General features: G+C 36.2%; 1 protein-coding gene across 1 annotated transcript in view; it reads right to left on the reverse strand.

Moving 5' to 3' along the window:
- The window catches only part of DHX57 (DExH-box helicase 57), a 37,581-nt gene that overhangs the window by 16,801 nt on the left and 1,248 nt on the right, over window positions 1-19,532 (reverse strand). The window contains exons 2-13 of the mRNA XM_039320912.1: window positions 18,797-18,958; window positions 18,053-18,199; window positions 17,529-17,699; window positions 16,155-16,942; window positions 13,873-14,051; window positions 13,356-13,477; window positions 12,171-12,366; window positions 10,825-10,949; window positions 9,447-9,580; window positions 9,008-9,062; window positions 2,537-2,730; window positions 1,529-1,645 (exon numbers count right to left, since the gene is read on the reverse strand). Of these exons, the coding sequence (XP_039176846.1) occupies window positions 1,529-1,645; window positions 2,537-2,730; window positions 9,008-9,062; window positions 9,447-9,580; window positions 10,825-10,949; window positions 12,171-12,366; window positions 13,356-13,477; window positions 13,873-14,051; window positions 16,155-16,942; window positions 17,529-17,699; window positions 18,053-18,199; window positions 18,797-18,951 (2,383 nt within the window). The 5' untranslated portion in view covers window positions 18,952-18,958. The remainder of the gene's footprint in view (window positions 1-1,528; window positions 1,646-2,536; window positions 2,731-9,007; window positions 9,063-9,446; window positions 9,581-10,824; window positions 10,950-12,170; window positions 12,367-13,355; window positions 13,478-13,872; window positions 14,052-16,154; window positions 16,943-17,528; window positions 17,700-18,052; window positions 18,200-18,796; window positions 18,959-19,532) is intronic.

The raw sequence follows: 19,532 nt of genomic DNA on the forward strand, positions 1-19,532 counted from the left end.
AAACAAAATTACAACAAATGCCTTTTATATAATTGTGGGTAATTGGCAGGGTAGACAATGATGTCCAAATGGAGGGATGTTGGGAAGATCAAAGTTCTGCACTTTTTGGACATGTGTCATTTACTGCCTTTGCAGATGTCCATAATGTATGTTGCTTCATGCACATCAATGACTACTTACCCATAAACGTTTTCCTATGTGAAATATTGTCTCTGAATTTTTTAAAAATGATTGAAAATTTTTAAAGTGTCTATTAAAAACAAAATGATTCTGGAGAGTACTGCAATCTACGAGTTCTGTACTTGTTTATACATTAAATGCTGGCTACCTACCTTCATTTTGTTTTTTCCGTGCAGTACTGTACATGGGTGTTTTAAAGTGTTATTTGTATTAACATTTTTATTCATTATACCAGGGACATTCTATTATATTCTTTATAGATATATTAAAAACTAATTGTAGTTGGTGATAAATAAATAAATAAGCATGGAAGATTAACCCTGAAAAAGCAGTTAGCATGATCAGTAAGTCCTTGATTTGGGTCTACAGGGAGCATTTAAGGCCTCAATCTATTACATATAATGGAGGCCAGTTCCATTGGTTCTTTACACCTAAACACCTTTGTCCTCTTTGTATTATTTGCATGAGAGTTTTTAACTTAGTAAAGTTTAAAGACTTATAGTCTAGTGTGTTAGAAGGAAGGTACATTAATATTCCTTTTTCAGAGCATTTATTTTCATGCTTGGGTGATGCTACAATTATTCATGTATTGCACTGTCATGACCTCCAAGCTACTCTAATAAGTGCCCCTTGTCACTTAGTGCTCAAGTCATCCTATAAAAGTAGTCCCTGATTTATGGCCACAATTGGGACCAAAAGTTCTGTCATAAAGTGAGCAGTGAGTTGTGCCCAATTTTACAACTTTTTTTGCCACAGTTGTTAATTGGGTGTTAAGTGGTTAAGTAAACCATGTGGTCATTAAATGAATCCAGCTTCCCCCATTGACTTTGCTTGTTGGTAGCCCTTTGGGAAGGTCACAATGATGATCACATGACCCCAGGATACTGGAACTGTTGTAAAAATATATATTTTTGCCAAGTGCCTGAATTTCGTTTATGTGACTTATTTAAATTCAGATGATCCTCCAGCTAATATTTTAGTTTGTTGAAAATATATTTTGCTTTTACAATTACTCTCTTTCACTCCCTTATTTTCTTGTGTACAACCTTCAATAATTTATTTAAAACAAACCACAATTATTTAAACATTTTATTAGTACTTTTGAAGAAGGAACCTGTGAAACAAAAAGATAATTAAGCTGTATATGAGAAAGAAGGAGAAAAGAAGGAACAAGTAAAAATAGTCTTGTTTCTTTAAATTGTTGTCTGAATGCAATGCCTCTTTAAAAATGTAATTCCTCATCACAATAGTAAGAATATCTTATTTTTATGAAATTGTACATGTTGGAATTATTCAGTTTAATCAATTTGTAAAACAGATCACAGCTGTTAAACTGTTTTTAAGTTACCTGGTGGATATAAATGTTTGCCACTGACAATCCATTCTAGCAAGGCTTCAATTAATTCAAGATTTACTTTGTCTAAATCCATATTTGCCATGGTTTTTATTACTGATTTACTAACACCTACAAAAAAAGAAATATGCATAAGTTGAGAAATAACCTCAGCAGTAAAATGTACTAAAGTTAATTTAATTAGTAAAAATGCAAACTACCAAGTTATATCAAAATTGACAAGAGAAATAGATGTGCGTTTCCTATGTAGCAAAACTTTCTTTGACACTTTTAAAATGTTATATACATTTTCAACCTTTCAAAAATAAACATTTCTCCTTCACAGAACCTTTGTATTGTCCTGAAATCTTACATGACAGCCATTTCCATTAGGGTATTAGAGTACAAATCATGGCAAGTGAAATAAATAAAATCTTGAATTTCAATTTATACATACAGTACCTTTATTACTAATGGTTAACTTGAATCACTCTGTTGAACTACATATACAGAGTTCTAGTATCCCTTATAGCAGATTACTTCTTCACTCACTTATTTATCCCTAGTACAAATTTCACTCAGCACCCTGTCCTCTCTATCCATTGTGTGAGCATGAATATACTGAATTTAAAAGTTTGAATTTTGCTTCCTGCCCAGAAAGTATTGAAAAAATAAGTTAAGATGGACACATTTCCCAGTGCCTCACCATCAACCATATCCCACAGAAAATTATTTTAACTATTATTCAGTATTTCTACTTGCATAGTTGAAATTCACATGTCAATTCTTATTTTACGAAAGATAATGTTCAAAATTTGGAATCTCTCTGTTAAAAATTCCAAAAAGAACTTTAAAAGTTTGGCACAAATAAGACCTAGTACAGATAGATATGCAAGAGGTTTAAGTCTTACAATTTTTACTTAAATATTTTTGAATACAACTTTCAGGTAATAAACCAAATATTTTTTATATGCAAAGGATGTCTGGAAACCAATGGGTATACCATGTTCATCAGAGAGATACCTTTGTAACGTATCAGCAATTGTTGAAAAGTCAGCATTTGGTCTGGGACTGAATTCTGGACTGTAGTTTTCACCAAGCCAGAGCGCTTTAGATCCTCTTCTACTTCTTCTGCAGCAGTCCGTGTGTATCTTCCTGTCTTGTGTACAGTTTGTTTTGCTCTGCACATATATGGACTGCCGTGCTCCAAAACATACCTGAATGTATGCCGAGAGAGATCACGGGGAAAAAAAAGCAAGCAGTTATCCTTGCTTTTCAAACAGTTAACAGTTTTACTTTATGAATGGTGCTGTGTAATTACCCGTGTTTCCCCCAAAATAAGACCAGGTCTTATTTATATATAAAAACACACACACACACACACACACACACACACACACACACACACACACACATATATATATACATATATACATACATACATATTACTAAGAATACTAAAAACAAAAAGGTAATTCCTGGGTGAATTCATGTTAACTATCATAAAATATACGAACACCAGGAAATTTATAAAACTATAAAAGTTTTAATAGGATAAAATGCCAAGCTTTCGCTGGCGACTGCCAGCATCATCAGGGTAACTTCCAGTAGATGGGGAAGCTATTTATGGATATGGCGCTCTTTGCGCCCGGCTCCTAGCCCTCATCACAGGTCCCAACCATTCCACCTGTGTTTTGATCATAATTTCCATATTGTTAGCCGTTGTTACCTTGCATTCCTTGCTTGTATCCAAATCACCACCCTTTCTCCCGTCCTCATGTAACCGTAAGCTAAGGGAACTCCTCAGTTTCATATGGCCAGGCATACGTTGTGCATCCTTTCGCTGTTTGCTCTCCTCACCTTCTTTCCTAGCACTTCCCATCGCCGTTCTCTTCCCACCTTCCCTCTTTCCATGGCCCTTTTTCACAGTTACATTCTCATTGCCTTTCCCTACGCTACGGGATTTTGTTGTAATCACCTCATCATAACCCCCATTCCCCAGTGCTCTCTCGCTAACTTTCCCCTTTGTTCTCTCATCGGTGGGGACGTTTTTAGCGGCATCGCCAGAGTCCATCCATGGCCCTCGTTGGGGCAATCGGACCACCAACGTGGAACACATCTCCGGATATATTCCCGTAGCACCCTCAAGTTGGCTGCTGCATTCCTCCCCACATAGAGTCTTCAGTGTAGGGGTCACACCCTCTCCACCATTCATCCATTTCCCCGTTCTTTGGGAATGTGTGATCATCCTCAAGGGGAGAGAAGGGGGGGTCCTCCGGTTCTCGGCTTTCCTCTCGTGTGTTTCCAGGGGGGATCATTCCTCTCGATTGTTTTTGGGAGTGTGTAGAGGTTCTAAAGTTGTAAATAAACGCCTCTTCACTTCCGGTGGATTTTGCGTGCGTGATGGCGGCTACTTTGTAGCCGTCCTCCTGGGTAAGTGTAAGAACCGCTATGAACAGCAGATATCAGCTGTTCAGCGGTTCAAAATCCCCCTCCCGGGCAAAGGGGGGGGGTAGAGAGTGTCTGAATAGTGGTAGAGCCTCTTTCGCACCCCCCAAGTTTTTTTTTTTGGGGGGGTGAAAGGAGTGCTCCCACGGAGTTCAGACTTGTCTCCGCTTCCCAGCTGTTTTTGTCCTCAGGGACAAAACGAGCCGCCGCAAACACCTCCGTGCTTAAAGAGAACTGGTGAGTTTTTTTTTTTTAAATGGACAGAGCTGAGTAGAGGATTTAGTTTTTGCTTTCTTTGACTTATTTGGATTTTAAGTTTTAAGATTTGTTTCTATTTTTATTCTCTCTTTTTATTTTTTTTCTTTGTTGAAAGGGAAAGTAAAATGGCGATCGGCAAACTCCTCGGTGTTTTTTTTTCTGGAAGTTAGAATGCTGACCGGCAGGCTTTTTGGTGTTTTTCTTTCTTTCCTTTCCCTTTCTCTTTTTATTTCCTTATGATTGGAATGGTTGTTTTTGGTATCTCTAAGTATTTTTTTTGGAACGGACTTTTTTTATTTAATTATTTTTTTTTTCCCCTTCTCCCTTTTTTTTCCTTTGAACTCCCCTTTTTTTTTTTATTGTAATGACCCTTTTTTGAAGGACTTTTTTTCTGTTTAATTTTTTGTAATTTTTAAGAAGGAGTAAAACTTTTTTTTAATTCTTTTTCTCTTCCTTTTTTTCCCTTTTTTCTTTTTATTATAATGACCTTCTTTGGAGGGAGTTATATTTTTGAAGGAATTTTTATAATTGCTTAAGAAGGACTAAAGGTTTTTCTTTAAGATGGCTCCAAAGCGTCCAGGGATTTCTACAGTTTCTAAATCAACAGTTTCACCCTCTTCTGGGGGTCAGCTAATAACTATGAAGGACTTGCAAGACATGATGGGAGATGTTATAATTCAAATTAGGGCAGAAATGAAAAAGATTTTAGAGGAAAACAATAAGATCTTGAGACAAGATTTTGTTTTGGCTTTAGAAGGTGTTGCTTCTGTTCTTGAAAAGGTGAACTCCCATGTGGAAGAGGTAGCTGAAAAAGTGGACATAATGGAGGGGAAAATTGAAAGTATGGAAAAAGAAATGGAAAATGAGATTCTTATGCTTCAATATGGACAAATGGAATATGCCTTAAGAATTAGAGGCCTGGGAGAGTCTTTGCAAGGAGATCTGAAGGAGATGGTTGCAAAGGACTTTGCATTGATTTTGAATAAAGAAAAAGAGGGAATACTTAATGAAATTGAAAAATTATTTAGGGTTAACTCTGTGGTGGCAGCACAGAAGAATCTGCCAAGAGATGTGGTAATTTACTTTGGTAAAAGATCTTTACGCAATGAAATTGTGCAAGCCTATTATAAGAAGAGATTTCAAATTGCTTCACAAGATGTTATAATTTTTAAAGAGATCCCATCTAAAATTTTAAGAAGAAGAAAGGAGTTTGCTTTTTTAGCAAATGAACTTAAAAAGAGAAAAATTTCATTCAGATGGGATGTTCCGATTGGAATGGTGGTGAATTACCTGGGGACATGTTATAGACTTAATACTGTTTCTCAAGCAAAAGATTTTTATACTTCGGTCCTGGGGGTATGTGCATCGCCATCAATTAAGTTTAAAGCTTTGGAAGAAAAGAATGTAGAATCACAGTTTGAAGAGCCTATATTTATGAAAACTGGAGAATCTTTGTGTGAGAGGCCTCAACAAGTCCAGGTTGAGGAGCAGAAGACAACTTGTGTAGTATATAATCCCAAAGAAAAGCAGCAACAGAAGAAGGTTAAGGAAGTTTCATATTTAGTGGTTTCTGAATCTCTGGGAGATGTTAGACCTACAAAGTCTTTGGAGCAATCTTTAAGGGTGGAATTGTTGCCTGAAATGGAAACTGGGAAATCTCAGTCTGAGGGGCATCAACAAGAGAGGAACGGGCAGAGGATAACTTGTACAACTTACAATTGTAAAGATCAATACAAGGAGGAATTTAAGGAACCCTTATTGGCTTCGGAGTCGATGGGAGATTCAGGAATTTTGGAGCAGTCTCCTAAGGCAGAACTTGCAGCATTTCTTACGAGTTTGATACAAGAATGGAGAAGGGAAATGGAAGAATGGAAGAATGGAGAATGGAAAAAACTGGAATGTGAATAATTAATAATATTAATATAATTGAGATTGATAAGGATGTAGTTTTTTACGGATGGAATTAGTTATTGGTGAAGATTGAAATGTTTAATGTGTTTATTAACTTTGTTGTTTTAAGTTTTGAACCTTTAATGATAATATTGTTTAAATTTGTGTTTTGAAGGGATTATAATTTGCTTATTTTAGTGAGTGGATTCTAATATTTTAAATTTTAAAAATTTGTGGTTTTGGAGGGAGTTTATATAGAGTGATGATTGTATTTAGATTTGTTTAGGATTTAAAAGTGTTTTTAGTTTTTAAATATTATTATTAATATTTTTAAGACAAAATAATTTGTTTAATTAAATGTGCTTAGATTTGTTTAGGACTTATAGGTTTTTTAAGTTTTTGTTTTTTTTTTTTTTTTTTTTTTTCTTCTTTTTGGATAGGAGAGAAGATTATGAAGATTGAAGGAAATATGTACTTACTTTAAGTTCTTTAAGAGTATTTAGCTTTAATGGTATAACAAAGATTTGTATGTTTATTTTTTCGTTTTAGGATAAAGAAAGAGGGAGAAATTAGATTTTATATTATAGATATAGATATTCAAAGAAAGTAATGTTTAAATTTGTGTTTTTGGAGGGAGCTTATATAGAATGATGATTGTATTTAAATTTGTTTAGGTTTTAAAAGTGTTTTAAGTTTTTTTTTTTTTTTAATTAAGCCTGTACTCAGCTCTGGGAAGTCCAGGGGAGGGTTTGGGAGGTTGGGAAGGGGGGGGGGTGAGGTAGGGGGGGGTATGGGAAGGGGATTTGTTTTTGTAAAATGTAAAAATTTTCAATAAAAAAAAAAAAAATAAAAATAAACGCCTCTTCGTCCTCCCATCGTTCTCTTGCGTCTCCAAAGCAAGAGCACATTTTCGAGGAAGTAGCATTAGTCGCGGAGTCACCAACGGGGGTGGGAGTCATGTTGTAACCTTTCCATTCGTGATCACTCTGCATCCGGGTGCTAGTACAAGACGGCGTTCTTACAAGGTAGTGGAGGAAAAGAGCCCCGAAAGTGCCCAGATAGGGAGTAATCAACAACTGAGCAATCTTCCAAATATGGGAATGTGTGCTCATCCCCAATGGGTAAAAGAACGTACTGACATCAGAGAGCCAATTGCCGATGGATCGGATGTCCCTCCATGCCCTGTGGGGGGCCTTGTAAATTTTATAAATTTCCTGGTGTTCGTATATTTTATGATAGTTAACATATATATATAGGATCAAAAGGGCTTATTTTCGGGGGATGTCTGACTTTTGCGGTCACCTGCCTATTCCCTCCCACTGTCTGCTTGCCCACAACTGCAATGGCTTACAGAGATTCCCAGGGCAGAGGCTCAGGAGGTAAGGGCAGTGCCGGCAGAACGCGCCTTCAGGCAAGGAGAGCAGTGCGGACAGGTGGGGGAAACCGAAGGATCAGGCGGCGCAAGCCTCCCAAGCCTCCCTCCCTCCACCTGCCACACTCTTTCCTTTTGTAAGCAGACGAAGCTTCCAATTTACATCATTTTTCCATCCAGGTGAAAAGTGTTTGGGTTCCTATGGAGCACCTGACCACTTTTTGCCCAGACAGAAAAATGACGGAGACTGGAAGCTTCATCTGCCTGCAAATGGGGCGCTTGGAAACCAATAGCTGCTCCCTGAGTGCTTGCACACACGCCAGGAGAATAACAATGACTGGGGGGGAAGACCAACTTCAAAAACTGACAATACACTGACGGGTATTGCCCCTTTAAGAACAGAACGTCCGATGTGACTAATGATCTGATCAAGGCTAGGGCGCAGAGGCAGCCAGTTACATAAACAAACTCCCAGATCCGGTGTTTTACGCTCTGACAATGTCGGCAGTTTGGCCGACGAAAGCTCTGCATTTTTGTAGATTAAACAGTTTTTGTTTATATTTTATCCTGGTGTTTGGATTTATTTATCATTTTCACGACATAAAAATATATAATATATACATTTTATCATATTTTTCATTTCTGCAATGACTAGATACTTTTTTTTCTTGGATTTTGGGAAAATGGACTAGACAAATATAGGCAGTCCTCGACTTATGACTACAAATGAGCTCAAAATTTCCATTGCTAAGTAATGCAATTGTTAAGTGAGTTTTGCCCCATTTTATGACATTTTTTTGTCACAGTTGTTAGGCGAGTCACTGAAATTGTTAAGTGAATCATGTGGTTGTTAAGCAAATACAGCTTTCCTCTTTCACACTGCAAGTGTCGTAAATGCATACATAGTTACCACGTGCCTGAATTTTGATCATGTGACCATGGGGATACTGCAAGGGTTGTAAATGTGAAAACTGGTCATAAGTCACTTTTTTCAGTGCTGTTGCAACTTTGAACTCTCACTAAATGAATGGTTGTAAGTCGAGGATTACTTGTAGACTTCCTATGTGGTTGGCAGAAAGTTACAGCCCTTTTTAATCCAGTGATTGATCTGAGATTGCACTCCATTTCATGCTTCCTAGTTTTCTCTTAAACGTCTTGCTGTCATGCACATTAATGCTCACCTAATCCATACTAAAGCTCATGTTACAAAACAAATGAAAGCACCTCAACACAAACATACTGTACTATGTTTCCCTAGTCTTTATATTCTTAATGATATAAAGTATATGAGTCTGATTCTTGCAATATACTAAGGTTTTAGTAATACTTGGCATTTTTTTTGTTACAAGTCTAATTTAAAATCCTATTTGATATAGTGCAGTAGTGTTGTCTACATTATTAGCTGAGTTTAACTGTGTTATTCCACAAGGATGATCCAACAAACAGTCTGAATTTTCAGTCTAAAAAGAAATTTATATTACGTAAAAAGAATTGCTGGTGCTAGACTTGTTTTTGAAACTTCTTACCCAGTCATTGCAATTGCATCTTCTAGAAAAAACTGCTCAACAGGGAATGTCCTTCCTAGGGATGTAAACAATTATAAATAGTTTTAGCAGAAATAGCTTTAGCGAAATAGACCCAAAATATGTGCAAAACAGAGCAAAGAATTGGAAGTTTTATTCTAAGAAATTTGGAGCACTGTTGTGTAGTTATAGCCTGAACTTCACTGCAATATGGGAATCAAATAAAAATCGGATAATGCTCAAAACAATACAGACTGGTTTAGCAGCATGGTTACTATGACTTTTAGATTCTTAAGACTTGTATAGTTTCCTCAGTTCAAATATTTTACTACCAAAACAGTGTGATGTAAATATATAGAAACTTATAATGGAGACATTTGCTGTAAAATCATCAGAAGGTTAAAACAGTGAAGGAATTAATAGTAAAAGAAGCTGTTTTCACCTGGTATATTGACAATAGGGCAGGAATTAAAATATTGAGAAAATACGTCTGTATTCAGAGTAGCACTCATTAGTATAACACGCAGCTCTGGTCTTTGTAACATTAAATCCTTCATAATCAATAACAAGAAGTCACTGAAAAAAAAAACAAGGGAAAATTAAAATTCTTCCAACATTTGCATCTTTTTTCAACCTCTTTCAGTATTGGAAGTGATTCTTGGATGTCCACTCACTATTTAGTTTTTAATGTTCTAGCTCCAAAGCTGTAAATATGTTACATATAAGGGCAGAAACTGAAATACAAACAATATATCTCTTCAGTTATTCTGGAGGAGGAGAATAATTTGTCCTCATCACTGAAAATTAAATTTTAACTATATGAAAAAGCAAACAAAAATTATGCCACACTTGAAACAAGAAGTCATAGTTACCAAACAAGTAAAATGTTTAGGAATAAAGTTTGCAAAAAATACTATTTATGTGAAGCATACAAATATGATTTAGTCTTTCTATTTTTGTTTTTCTACTGCACTGCTTTTCGGAAAGTAGCTTCTTACAGCAGTCAATTAAGAGCATAGGAGAAAGATAGCAGGCCAGGGTTTTTTTTTTTTTCAAAGAATAGCCTCACATCTTTCAACCAAATTTTAGTAATTCCAATCTAGAAGTTGATTAGCATAATGTAGTAATCCAGTATTCATAAATAGTACATTATTAGTATGTAGTAATGAGTGCATGTGAACTCAGAGCTAAATGACCATGGTGCAAAACCCCAATTTTAAATGCTACTTTTTCCATACACTCACTTTTCTCAGTTTTCTATGTAGCTGAAAGACTGATTAATGGTTTATTTTATTCATTTTCTCCAGTGCCTGGTATATAATTATATAAATGCTAGGAATCATGATTTGAATCCTAATTAACTGTTAAAGAAGCTAGGAATAATCCTTAAATTGTTTGGCTAACTTGGTCAACAGTGCAGTTTAGAAGAGAATGTGCATGTTGTTGAAGTGAGATGAGCAGCAAACGAATCAAATGAATGAATGAATGAATTCTTCCTTCTGCATACCACAAAGATAGGAAGGAAACATACAAATTTACAACCTTTGGACTTCTGGGACTGAAGATGACTTCACTTTTAACAGAGCTGACAACCACAGCAAAACTGCTGAATGAATCAGTTCTCCAAACCTCAAAATCTATTGTTCCAGGAATTCAGTTACATCTCTGGATTGGCCAGATTAGCAGAGCAAAAATGGAACATTAAAATAAAAAATGGAAAGGTAATTCAACAGAAGCATTTGCATACAAATAGAATAAATTTAGAGAAAGGATATAAAATACAATAATGAAAAATTGCCTGGTTTTAAAGGCTTACTTACCTTTCTTCTGTTCTCTCATGTATTTCATCAATAATAACATGAGTTATTCCCTGTAAATTCTTATCCCCTTCCAGTCTTCTCAGAAGCACTCCAGTAGTACAGTACAATAGCCGTGTAGATGAAGACTTGAATAAAAAAGACAAAATGTTAAAATGGCCAAGAAAATCATTGTTCTATCAGATTATTTTGTTTTCCATGGATCATAAAGTGGAAGTCAGTTTAGAATTATAGAGTTGGGATATACCTTGGAGGTTATCTAATCCAATCCTCTGATCAATTCAAGAACCACAAAAACCCCTCTGACTGATTATTGGATCTGTTTGATGACCTTTAGCAAAGGAGAACTCACCACTTTGTGTGGCAGGGTGTCCACTGGTTGACATCATGGGCAGTCAGGAAGGTTCTCTTCCCTTCCTGTTTAACCCAACAGGTCTGATTCTGCCCCCTGGGGCAACAGAGAATTAGTTTATTTGCTTTTCTGTGAGACATCCCTTCAAATATTTAATGACTGCTATCGTATCTCCCCTCAGTTATCTTTTCTAGAACCTAAATCATAAAGCTTGGTTTCCAGACCCTTTACCATCTTTGTAGCCCTGCATGAAATTGCTCAATTTTGTCCTGCCATTTTTGAACTGTGATACCTATAAAACAAATGATGGGCCAGAACATAGTTGAGTGGAACACTTATTTCCCATGCTTTGGACTCATACTAATATAACATTTACCCTTTCAGCAGTGATACCACAATGCTGGTTCATGTTTATCTTATAGTAGAAAAGAACACTCAGATGCAACCAGGTTTCCCTCTGCTGTACTTGTGTTTTACATTTTTCCTACTCAGATGTACCTGTAAAACTTTATACTTCTCCCCGTTAAATTCTATTCTATTTATTTCAACCCACTGCAAAGCTTGTTCATGATAACGAAGCAAAAGATCTTTCAGTATTGCAAATTGGACTCTGGCTGGTAAAAAATATTGACTACCAAAGTCTAATGTAGAGATAACTAAACAACCTGGAACCTGTTGGGTACTGTTTCAGAAGTATTTCCTTACTTAAACAGGGGAAAAAGAATGTCCATACATAGGCAAAAAAGCAATGGGAGTTAATTTAATTTAATTTAATTTATATAGCTGCCTATAATTCAGGGAGGTGCATAACAAAATATAATATAGCATACTGGCCAAAATGTGCTCAAATGACTGGTACCTTCCTTAGATCTAATAAGGAATATATAGAGAAGATTAAAATGGTAAACTTGTTTATATTTTCTCTCATTTAAAAAGAATTATATTAAAACACATTACCAGAATTACCACTTCTTCAAATGTAAAGAAAAAAACAAACCATGACACTTTCTAGCCGGATTTGGTATCCAACAGTAATTCCAATTTTTTCTGTTCTTTCCTTGGCTACACGTTCAGCAACAGAAATGGCAGCAATCCTACGAGGTTGGGTGCAAAGGATGTTGGCTACTTTATTAGAAGGACCTTCGAGGGAGGAATCCAAGATAAACTGAGGTATCTGCGTGGTCTTTCCACATCTGCAAGAAAAAAAATGCGTGTGAGAAAATCACCCATCCCTCAAGCAGCACATAACAAACCACTGTGTTCCAACCAGCATTTTATGGATAATATAGATAAAATAGGTTTTTGACTTAAAATCTCTCCTTTATCGTTATACATTTTCATTGAAATAAAAATACATTTAATTTTTTCCTATTCACTAATATTGATTCAGACATTTGAAAAAAAAAAAAAAGAAACCCAGGTTGCAGCACACTACTGGGCCATGAGCTATTCGGAACTGGGCCACAGAAGTGGTGGGCGAGCACACATCCCTACTTCTGCAAGCAAATGGAGCTTTGTGCGCATGTTTGCCGGCCACTCACGTGGAACCATCCCCCCCCCCACCAATCTATAAAGGCAGAAAGATAGGGGAATTCTGCTTTACACGATCCTGATATAGCTACAAAACACTGAACCAGACTTTTGTATTTTAGGATGTTCTAAAAAATTTTATATTTAATTGTGTTTGTAATTGAAGTTTTAAACTGTAATTACTACTAAAGTTATATTCTAATTTGAATTATTAGCAGAAATACGTAGAGATTGTATAATTAATCTTTCATTTAATCGTACAGTAGTTGTATTGCTGGCAGTTTACCTCTTAACAACTAGATAGGTGTCATATTCTTCTTTTTATTTTTTAGCTTGGTCTCTTGGTCTGTTTAGTCTTAACCAGAAATGGTAGGCTTGGTAAATCATAAACACAGACAAAGAGACACTGGCCTGGCTTTTTTCTTTCTTCACATTTATTTTTCAACTAAGCTAAACCAGGAAGAGATGGAGAACTGAACAGTCTAAGTGAGAATCTTAATCTAAGTAAAAGTATCCCTCCTTTGTTGTGAATATGATTTTGGACTTCTCTCGTTTATGATGAATATTGAAACAGCAGTACTGGCTATTGATACAGTAGACATGATGTGGAATGTAGCCTCTATTCAAGTTTGTGTATAGATTATACACTTACCCAGTCATACCACTTATAACTAGGACCTGATATTTGCTCAGCAAGCTGAGAATGTTTTCTTTCTTTTCCCATGCTGGAAGTTTTTGTCGTTCTTGTAACATTGTCTGGTAACGTCTAGAAGACTGACAAAAATGCGCACAAGTTTATCAGCATCCATGATTAACCTCCAATATGTGAGTAACAATGATTTAACAATATATTTACTGTTCATTAAAGCAGCTAATCAAAATAAACAAAAATATGTGAAGCACTTTTATAAAAAAAAACATGCTTTTTAAGGAACTCAAGAAAGTAGAACAAACTCTAATTAGCATCCAACTGCTAATTACCACAAGTTTGGGCTGCAACATTTAATCTGTTATTAAAATAATTTTGGCCAATAGCGGATTTTTAAAATCACAACTCAGGCTCATTACATGAATATAAATATGTCTGATATTGTTTAAAAAAGAAAGTTACAATGTACCAAACTACTTTCCCACACATCTTCGTAGTTAAAACAATTTAAAAGCTATACCTTTTTAATGCTGAATTGCTTGCAAATTTTAACATTTTCTTTGGTAATGGGCTCTGATGGAGTGCTGCTTTTCAATAAAAGTTTCTTTTTGAGATTCACGTAACTCTCGTTCTCTAAATGAACTGTTTGTAGGCCCTCTTGGTCATTCTCATCCTCCTCAGCTTCCACCTCTGTTGATGCTTTAAAAAAAATCTTAATTAGCAAATGCCTTCTACAAAACTGGTTTAACTTGGGGTGGAGGGGGAAGGTATGAATATTGTTGACACAGGGATCAGTACACCAATGGCTAATTTATTTAACAGATTTCTTCTCAGGAATCCTGCCCACCATACCTTGAATTCAGGCCTCCACTGATAGTCATCCCTAATACAGATGGTAGAAATATATCATACAGTAAATAAATTCAGATTAGGAGTTCCATTAAATTATATAGCCATAAACTGGGCACTCTACAGCAAAAGTCCCCAACCTTTTGGGCACCAGGGTCCAGTTCCATGGAGAGAGGTTCTCTGCAGACCAGAGGGTGTGTGGTTTTGTGTGCTGCCTGCATCCTGCGGATAGGGCTTCGTTTGTGCGGACTGGTTGCTGGCATGCTGCGGCCCGGTACTGGTCCACAGACCGGGGGTTGGGGACCCCTGCTATAGAGGAAAGCGTAAGATCTGATTGAACCTAAAAGATAGTCAGGCCTGTTTCAACAAGCTTATTATTGATTGAAAACTGCCATTGCTTCTCTACATCTTAAAGAGCATTTTTCCTAGTTCTGCCTGGTGATGCTAGGAAATGAACATAGGGGCTTGTACAATCAAAATAGATTCTATCTTATGTTTTAGAAGACTTTCCCTACCAAACATTTCTCAGTTTCCCTGTGATCAGAATGTTTGCCCATCCTAGTATTGATTTCTCTCTTGAAAGAGGCTTATATAGATTAAAACAACGCTATTGTAATATGGATTTTCCTGTCTGGTTGCTGGCTAGCGATGAAAAATGAAGTCCAATTCATTAGGAAGAGCCGAGGTGGCGCAGCAGTTAGAGTGCAGTACTGCAGACCACTTTAGCTGACTGTGTTCACCAGGTCAGCGGTTCAAATCTCACCGGCTCAAGGTTGACTCAGCCTTCCATCCTTCCGAGGTAGGTAAAATGAGGACCCAGATTGTTGGGGGCAATGTAAATAAATATATACATTGCTTACTGGTGTACATCGCTTAGAGAATGCTTGCACTTAAAGCAGTATATAAGTCTCATAAATAAATAAATACATAAATATTAGGAGAATCACATTGTATTTATTACAGTAATTAGAGGTATCATGCTTTTTTTAAATAAAGTCAGGCAAAAGTTATTGTTGTAATAGATATTATCATTCTAGCATCCATTGTATTTCAATGCTCTCTTTGTGATGAAAACAAGCTTTTTGATGATTTTCTTAAAGTTATGCTTTTTCAGATTTATAACGGTGATTTTATTAGATACAATTTTCTTATGTTTGTTCAAAATACATGTTGTAGGGCAGGAGTCCCCAACCCCAAGTCCATAGCCCAGCCTGTTCGGATCCAGCCTGCACAAGTGGAGGCAACTGTGTGAGCGTGCAAAGCTGAATTTGTGTTAGTGGTGTGCATGTGTGCATGAAACCATCTCCTATTTCCCCCCCCCCCCGGGCCATTGGTCTGCAGAGCTGGAAAGATTGGGGACCACTGTTGTAGGTACTTGAAGGCATCAATTAAAGGGTATAACACACCTTCCATAAATACTCTAAATGAGATTTGGATTACTGAACAACAAAGTCTAAAGTGCTAATCCAATCAAATGATCAATGAAGGATTATATTAAAGGCTCATTCTCCAATGCAAGTTTTAATGGGAAAATCTGCCATCTTTGAACAGTCTTTTTCAATTATACAATCTCCATACTGGGAACTCAATACATTAGAAATGTATAATATGACTTTAAAAAAGTATATATTTTTATCATTAGGTATTATCTGCTGAAGTACAAACACTGACATTTCTGTACTTACAATTCATTCCTTGAAGCACAATACTCTCTAACTGAAAATTGCCTAGTTCTATCCATGTTAGCAAATTACTAAAAAAACAAAAAAACAAACAAAGATCCAATCAGTTACAAAATTTCTTCTTGAAATTGATTCATAATGCAAGATTTTCCAAGCCCACCACAGTAGGAATAATACCTAAATAATGCTGTCATAGCAATTTGAAGCAAAATAAAGGCATTCAACATTAATTTTTCAAGATCCCAATAAAGAGTTATGAAAATGAACATACCTTCTGAAGCCTGATGTGGATTATTAGGGCCACTTGGAAACTTTTGTTTCATAGGCAGTGGAGGAACACTGTATTTGTGGGATGTCTTATTAAGCAATTTCAGGACTTGAGCTTCATCCTCTAAGCATGCTACAAAATCATATACTACAGGTTTATTAGATTCAGATGATATTAAGGCCTTTTCATAAAGGAATTCCACTAAGTGCAATCGACAAGACAAAGGCAAATTCTCATTAGTAGAATAGAAGGCCACAAGAGGTGGTTGATATGGGTATTTATTATCTTCTGGAAATCTTACTTCAAGTTCATACACGGGAGCATTATCACTTCTAAGATGAGCATCTTCTCGAATGGGAGGAAGTGATTTTTGACTATGTGGAGTTTCATGCTTGAATTTGCATCTTGAACCAAATTTGCAATCTCCTCGGAGGAAATATTTACAGATACCCTGGGAATTTGTATTAACTATGTTACTGGTGATGCTATTGTCTTGTTTTGTCTTGCTGAGAATATCTGTTAGATATGCCAACTCTAATGTAATAGTCCAAACTCGATTTTGAATTCGTTCAACAAATTTGTCTCCACAGATTGAACGGAGGACTAAAGCTTCTTCTTGCCTTTGTTCCAAACAATCTTTAATATTTGCTGGAACAGAAGCTTCTGTGAACTGCATTCTCTTTCCAAACTTTTCTGTGAAGCACTGCAAAAGTAAATGTTCCAAGGATGCCCCAATGTTACCATTGTAAGACTTCAGTACTGCTTGGCAATGCTCAAAATCAAAGCCATACCTAGGAGGAAGAAAACAGTGGTAACAAGTCCCATCTGGGCAAGAGCAAGTAGCTCTACTACTTCTAAAAATGGCGCCCTATATTATCCTATGAGAAGAAGCTACTCTAGATTGCATAATACACTTTGATTCTGCAACTAGAATATACATTGTTATCCCAGTCAGGGGTTGTTTTTAGAATATGAAAATTTGCAATCTATGAAAATACACTGATGGCTTGAATGATTGATGAGGCAGAGTTGAACTCCTAAAAATCTCCCAGGACAGAATAAAAGAACCAGAAAGGGATCAGCAGTATTTGGGTTGGTAAAAAATTGACTTGAAGAACTTGTTTCTTTTCCCCTTGCCGCCGCCTCCCAATAATAACACAAAGAATTTGAATTTCTAGAAAAAAGGAACCTGTTGACAATAATTTGATAATTATAACAGCCTGAAATTTTTTTTTTTAATCAAAACCAAAACTGTCTTACTATTGAGTCACTAGATTCTGAAGTGTGTTATTCCTTCAAGTAACTATAATTATCCATTCCAATCATGATTCCTAAATTATACATTGGCTTGGATGTTATAGATGCAGAAATAATTACCTGGAAAGCTTATGCACAGCAAAAGATGACACTTCCATGTCTAGTACATGGTTCACTGATGCTTGAGAAGCAGCTCTTGAATTGGTTTTAGAGAACACATTGTCATCTGACCAGGACTGCTCATCATCCAGGTAATCCGACTCATTGCAATCACCAATGCCTGATAGTGTCCTGAAAATATAAGATATTTCTAGGGCTACAACCTAAATTAATCTGGAGGATTAGGGTTATATAAAATGACTTTTCTCTCTCAGTCCGGAAGTGGTTTTATTTAATTGTTCAAATGTAGAAATTGCCTTTGTTATATAAAACATGTAACCACTTTGAGTTAAATAAACATTTTGCTTCTTCTTCTAGAATGGGTACAAAACCTTGTTTGTTAAATCAATCAACAGTCTAGATATGCTAAATTATATACCATAATTACACACTATGAAAGGCCTATTCAGTCACAACAATAAAGGGGTTCATATACAATTTGGTGGCATGTCATATTTTAAAAAATGTTTTAAAAAAGAACTCACTTTGAACCAGAAGCCAATTCCTGCTCCTGGAGCTCACAAAGAAGTTCTTTTACTCTCTTCTGATTTTCTGAAGTCATATGAAGAGTCTGCAGAGGTGTTTTGATCTTGGATGCCTGCTTGGTCTGTCCATTTCCTTTATTAACAGAACTTGATGTACAGAAAAGAAAAAGTATATTATTTACAAATACAGTCAAGTAGTGTAAAATGCATATCAAAATACATAACATTCATTAGTTAAAATTATGATTAAAATGACAATTGTATGGGATCAGTTCCATCTTCTGCTATTAGCAAATGCTCAGATAGGGTGAAGAAAGTAAGAAAGATTGTGAAGATCTCTTGCCAAAGCAATGAAGGGAAAAACATTTACAAGTAGTTCTTGGCTTACAACCACAATTGGTCCCAAATTTTGGTCATAAATTGTTGAGGTTGTTAAGCAAGGTGCCCACATGTAATAAGCTACTCAACAACCTTTATCCCCACCCTCCCAGGTGCGGTCACCAAAAGACTGTTGGTCATTAAGCAAACAGAGCAAAAGAGCTGCCTGTTGAAAGAGACAAGCAGTTCTCTTCCATGCACAGAAAGAAATTTATTGTGCTGGACCTGAGAAATAAAGTATGAATCCCATAATCTCATAAACCCAAAATGAAGCTTGGATCCCCTTCATTTCTCTGGCCTCCAGCTAAATACTCATTCCTAATTCTGATTCAGTTAATATTCTGAATAATAATTCATTTTGCTAACCTGTGTGTATCTTTTGTTCCACTGAAAACGCAGAAATCATCATCCCACATTTCGTCCAAGCCTTTTTTGTTGCTGCTGGCTTGATGTTTGCTGCCACTACATCCTCCTTTTCCTCCTCTACTGTGGGGTCTCCCTCTTCTCTTTACTGAACTCATTTTTTAGCTAAAGGAAAAAAAACCATGAAACAAAATGATCGCGAGTGAAGTGTCGCACTAGAATGTAAACACACAGTAAAGGTATCAGTTGACATCATTAATTGATCATCTCTCTCCCACAACTCAAAAAAACACAGCAGTATGCAGCAGCCACCAAAAAAGCTAATACAATCCTGGGTTGTATAAACAGAGGCATAGAATCAAGATCACACAAAGTATTAGTACTGCTTTATAAAACCCTAGTAAGACCACACCTGGAATACTGCAACCAATTTTGTTCACCATACTACAAAAAACATGTTGACTATGGAAAAAATTCAAAGAAGAGCAACTAAAATGATCACAGTCCTGGAGACTAAAACATATGAAGAATGGCTGCAGGACTTGGGTTTGCCTAGCCCTAGTCTAAAGGTGACATGGTAGCAGTATTCCAGCAGTATTGAGAGGCTGCCACAGAAAAAAGGGTGTCAAATTATTCTCCAAAGCACTAGAAGACAGGACAAGAAACAATGATTGGAAACTGACCAAAGAGAGAAGCAACCTAGGAGAAACTTCCTAACAGTGAGGACAATTAACCAGTG

The sequence above is a fragment of the Crotalus tigris genome, unplaced genomic scaffold (genome assembly GCF_016545835.1).
Source record: "Crotalus tigris isolate CLP2741 ecotype Arizona unplaced genomic scaffold, ASM1654583v1 scf7180000023713.2527936, whole genome shotgun sequence".
Classification (NCBI taxonomy): domain Eukaryota; kingdom Metazoa; phylum Chordata; class Lepidosauria; order Squamata; family Viperidae; genus Crotalus; species Crotalus tigris.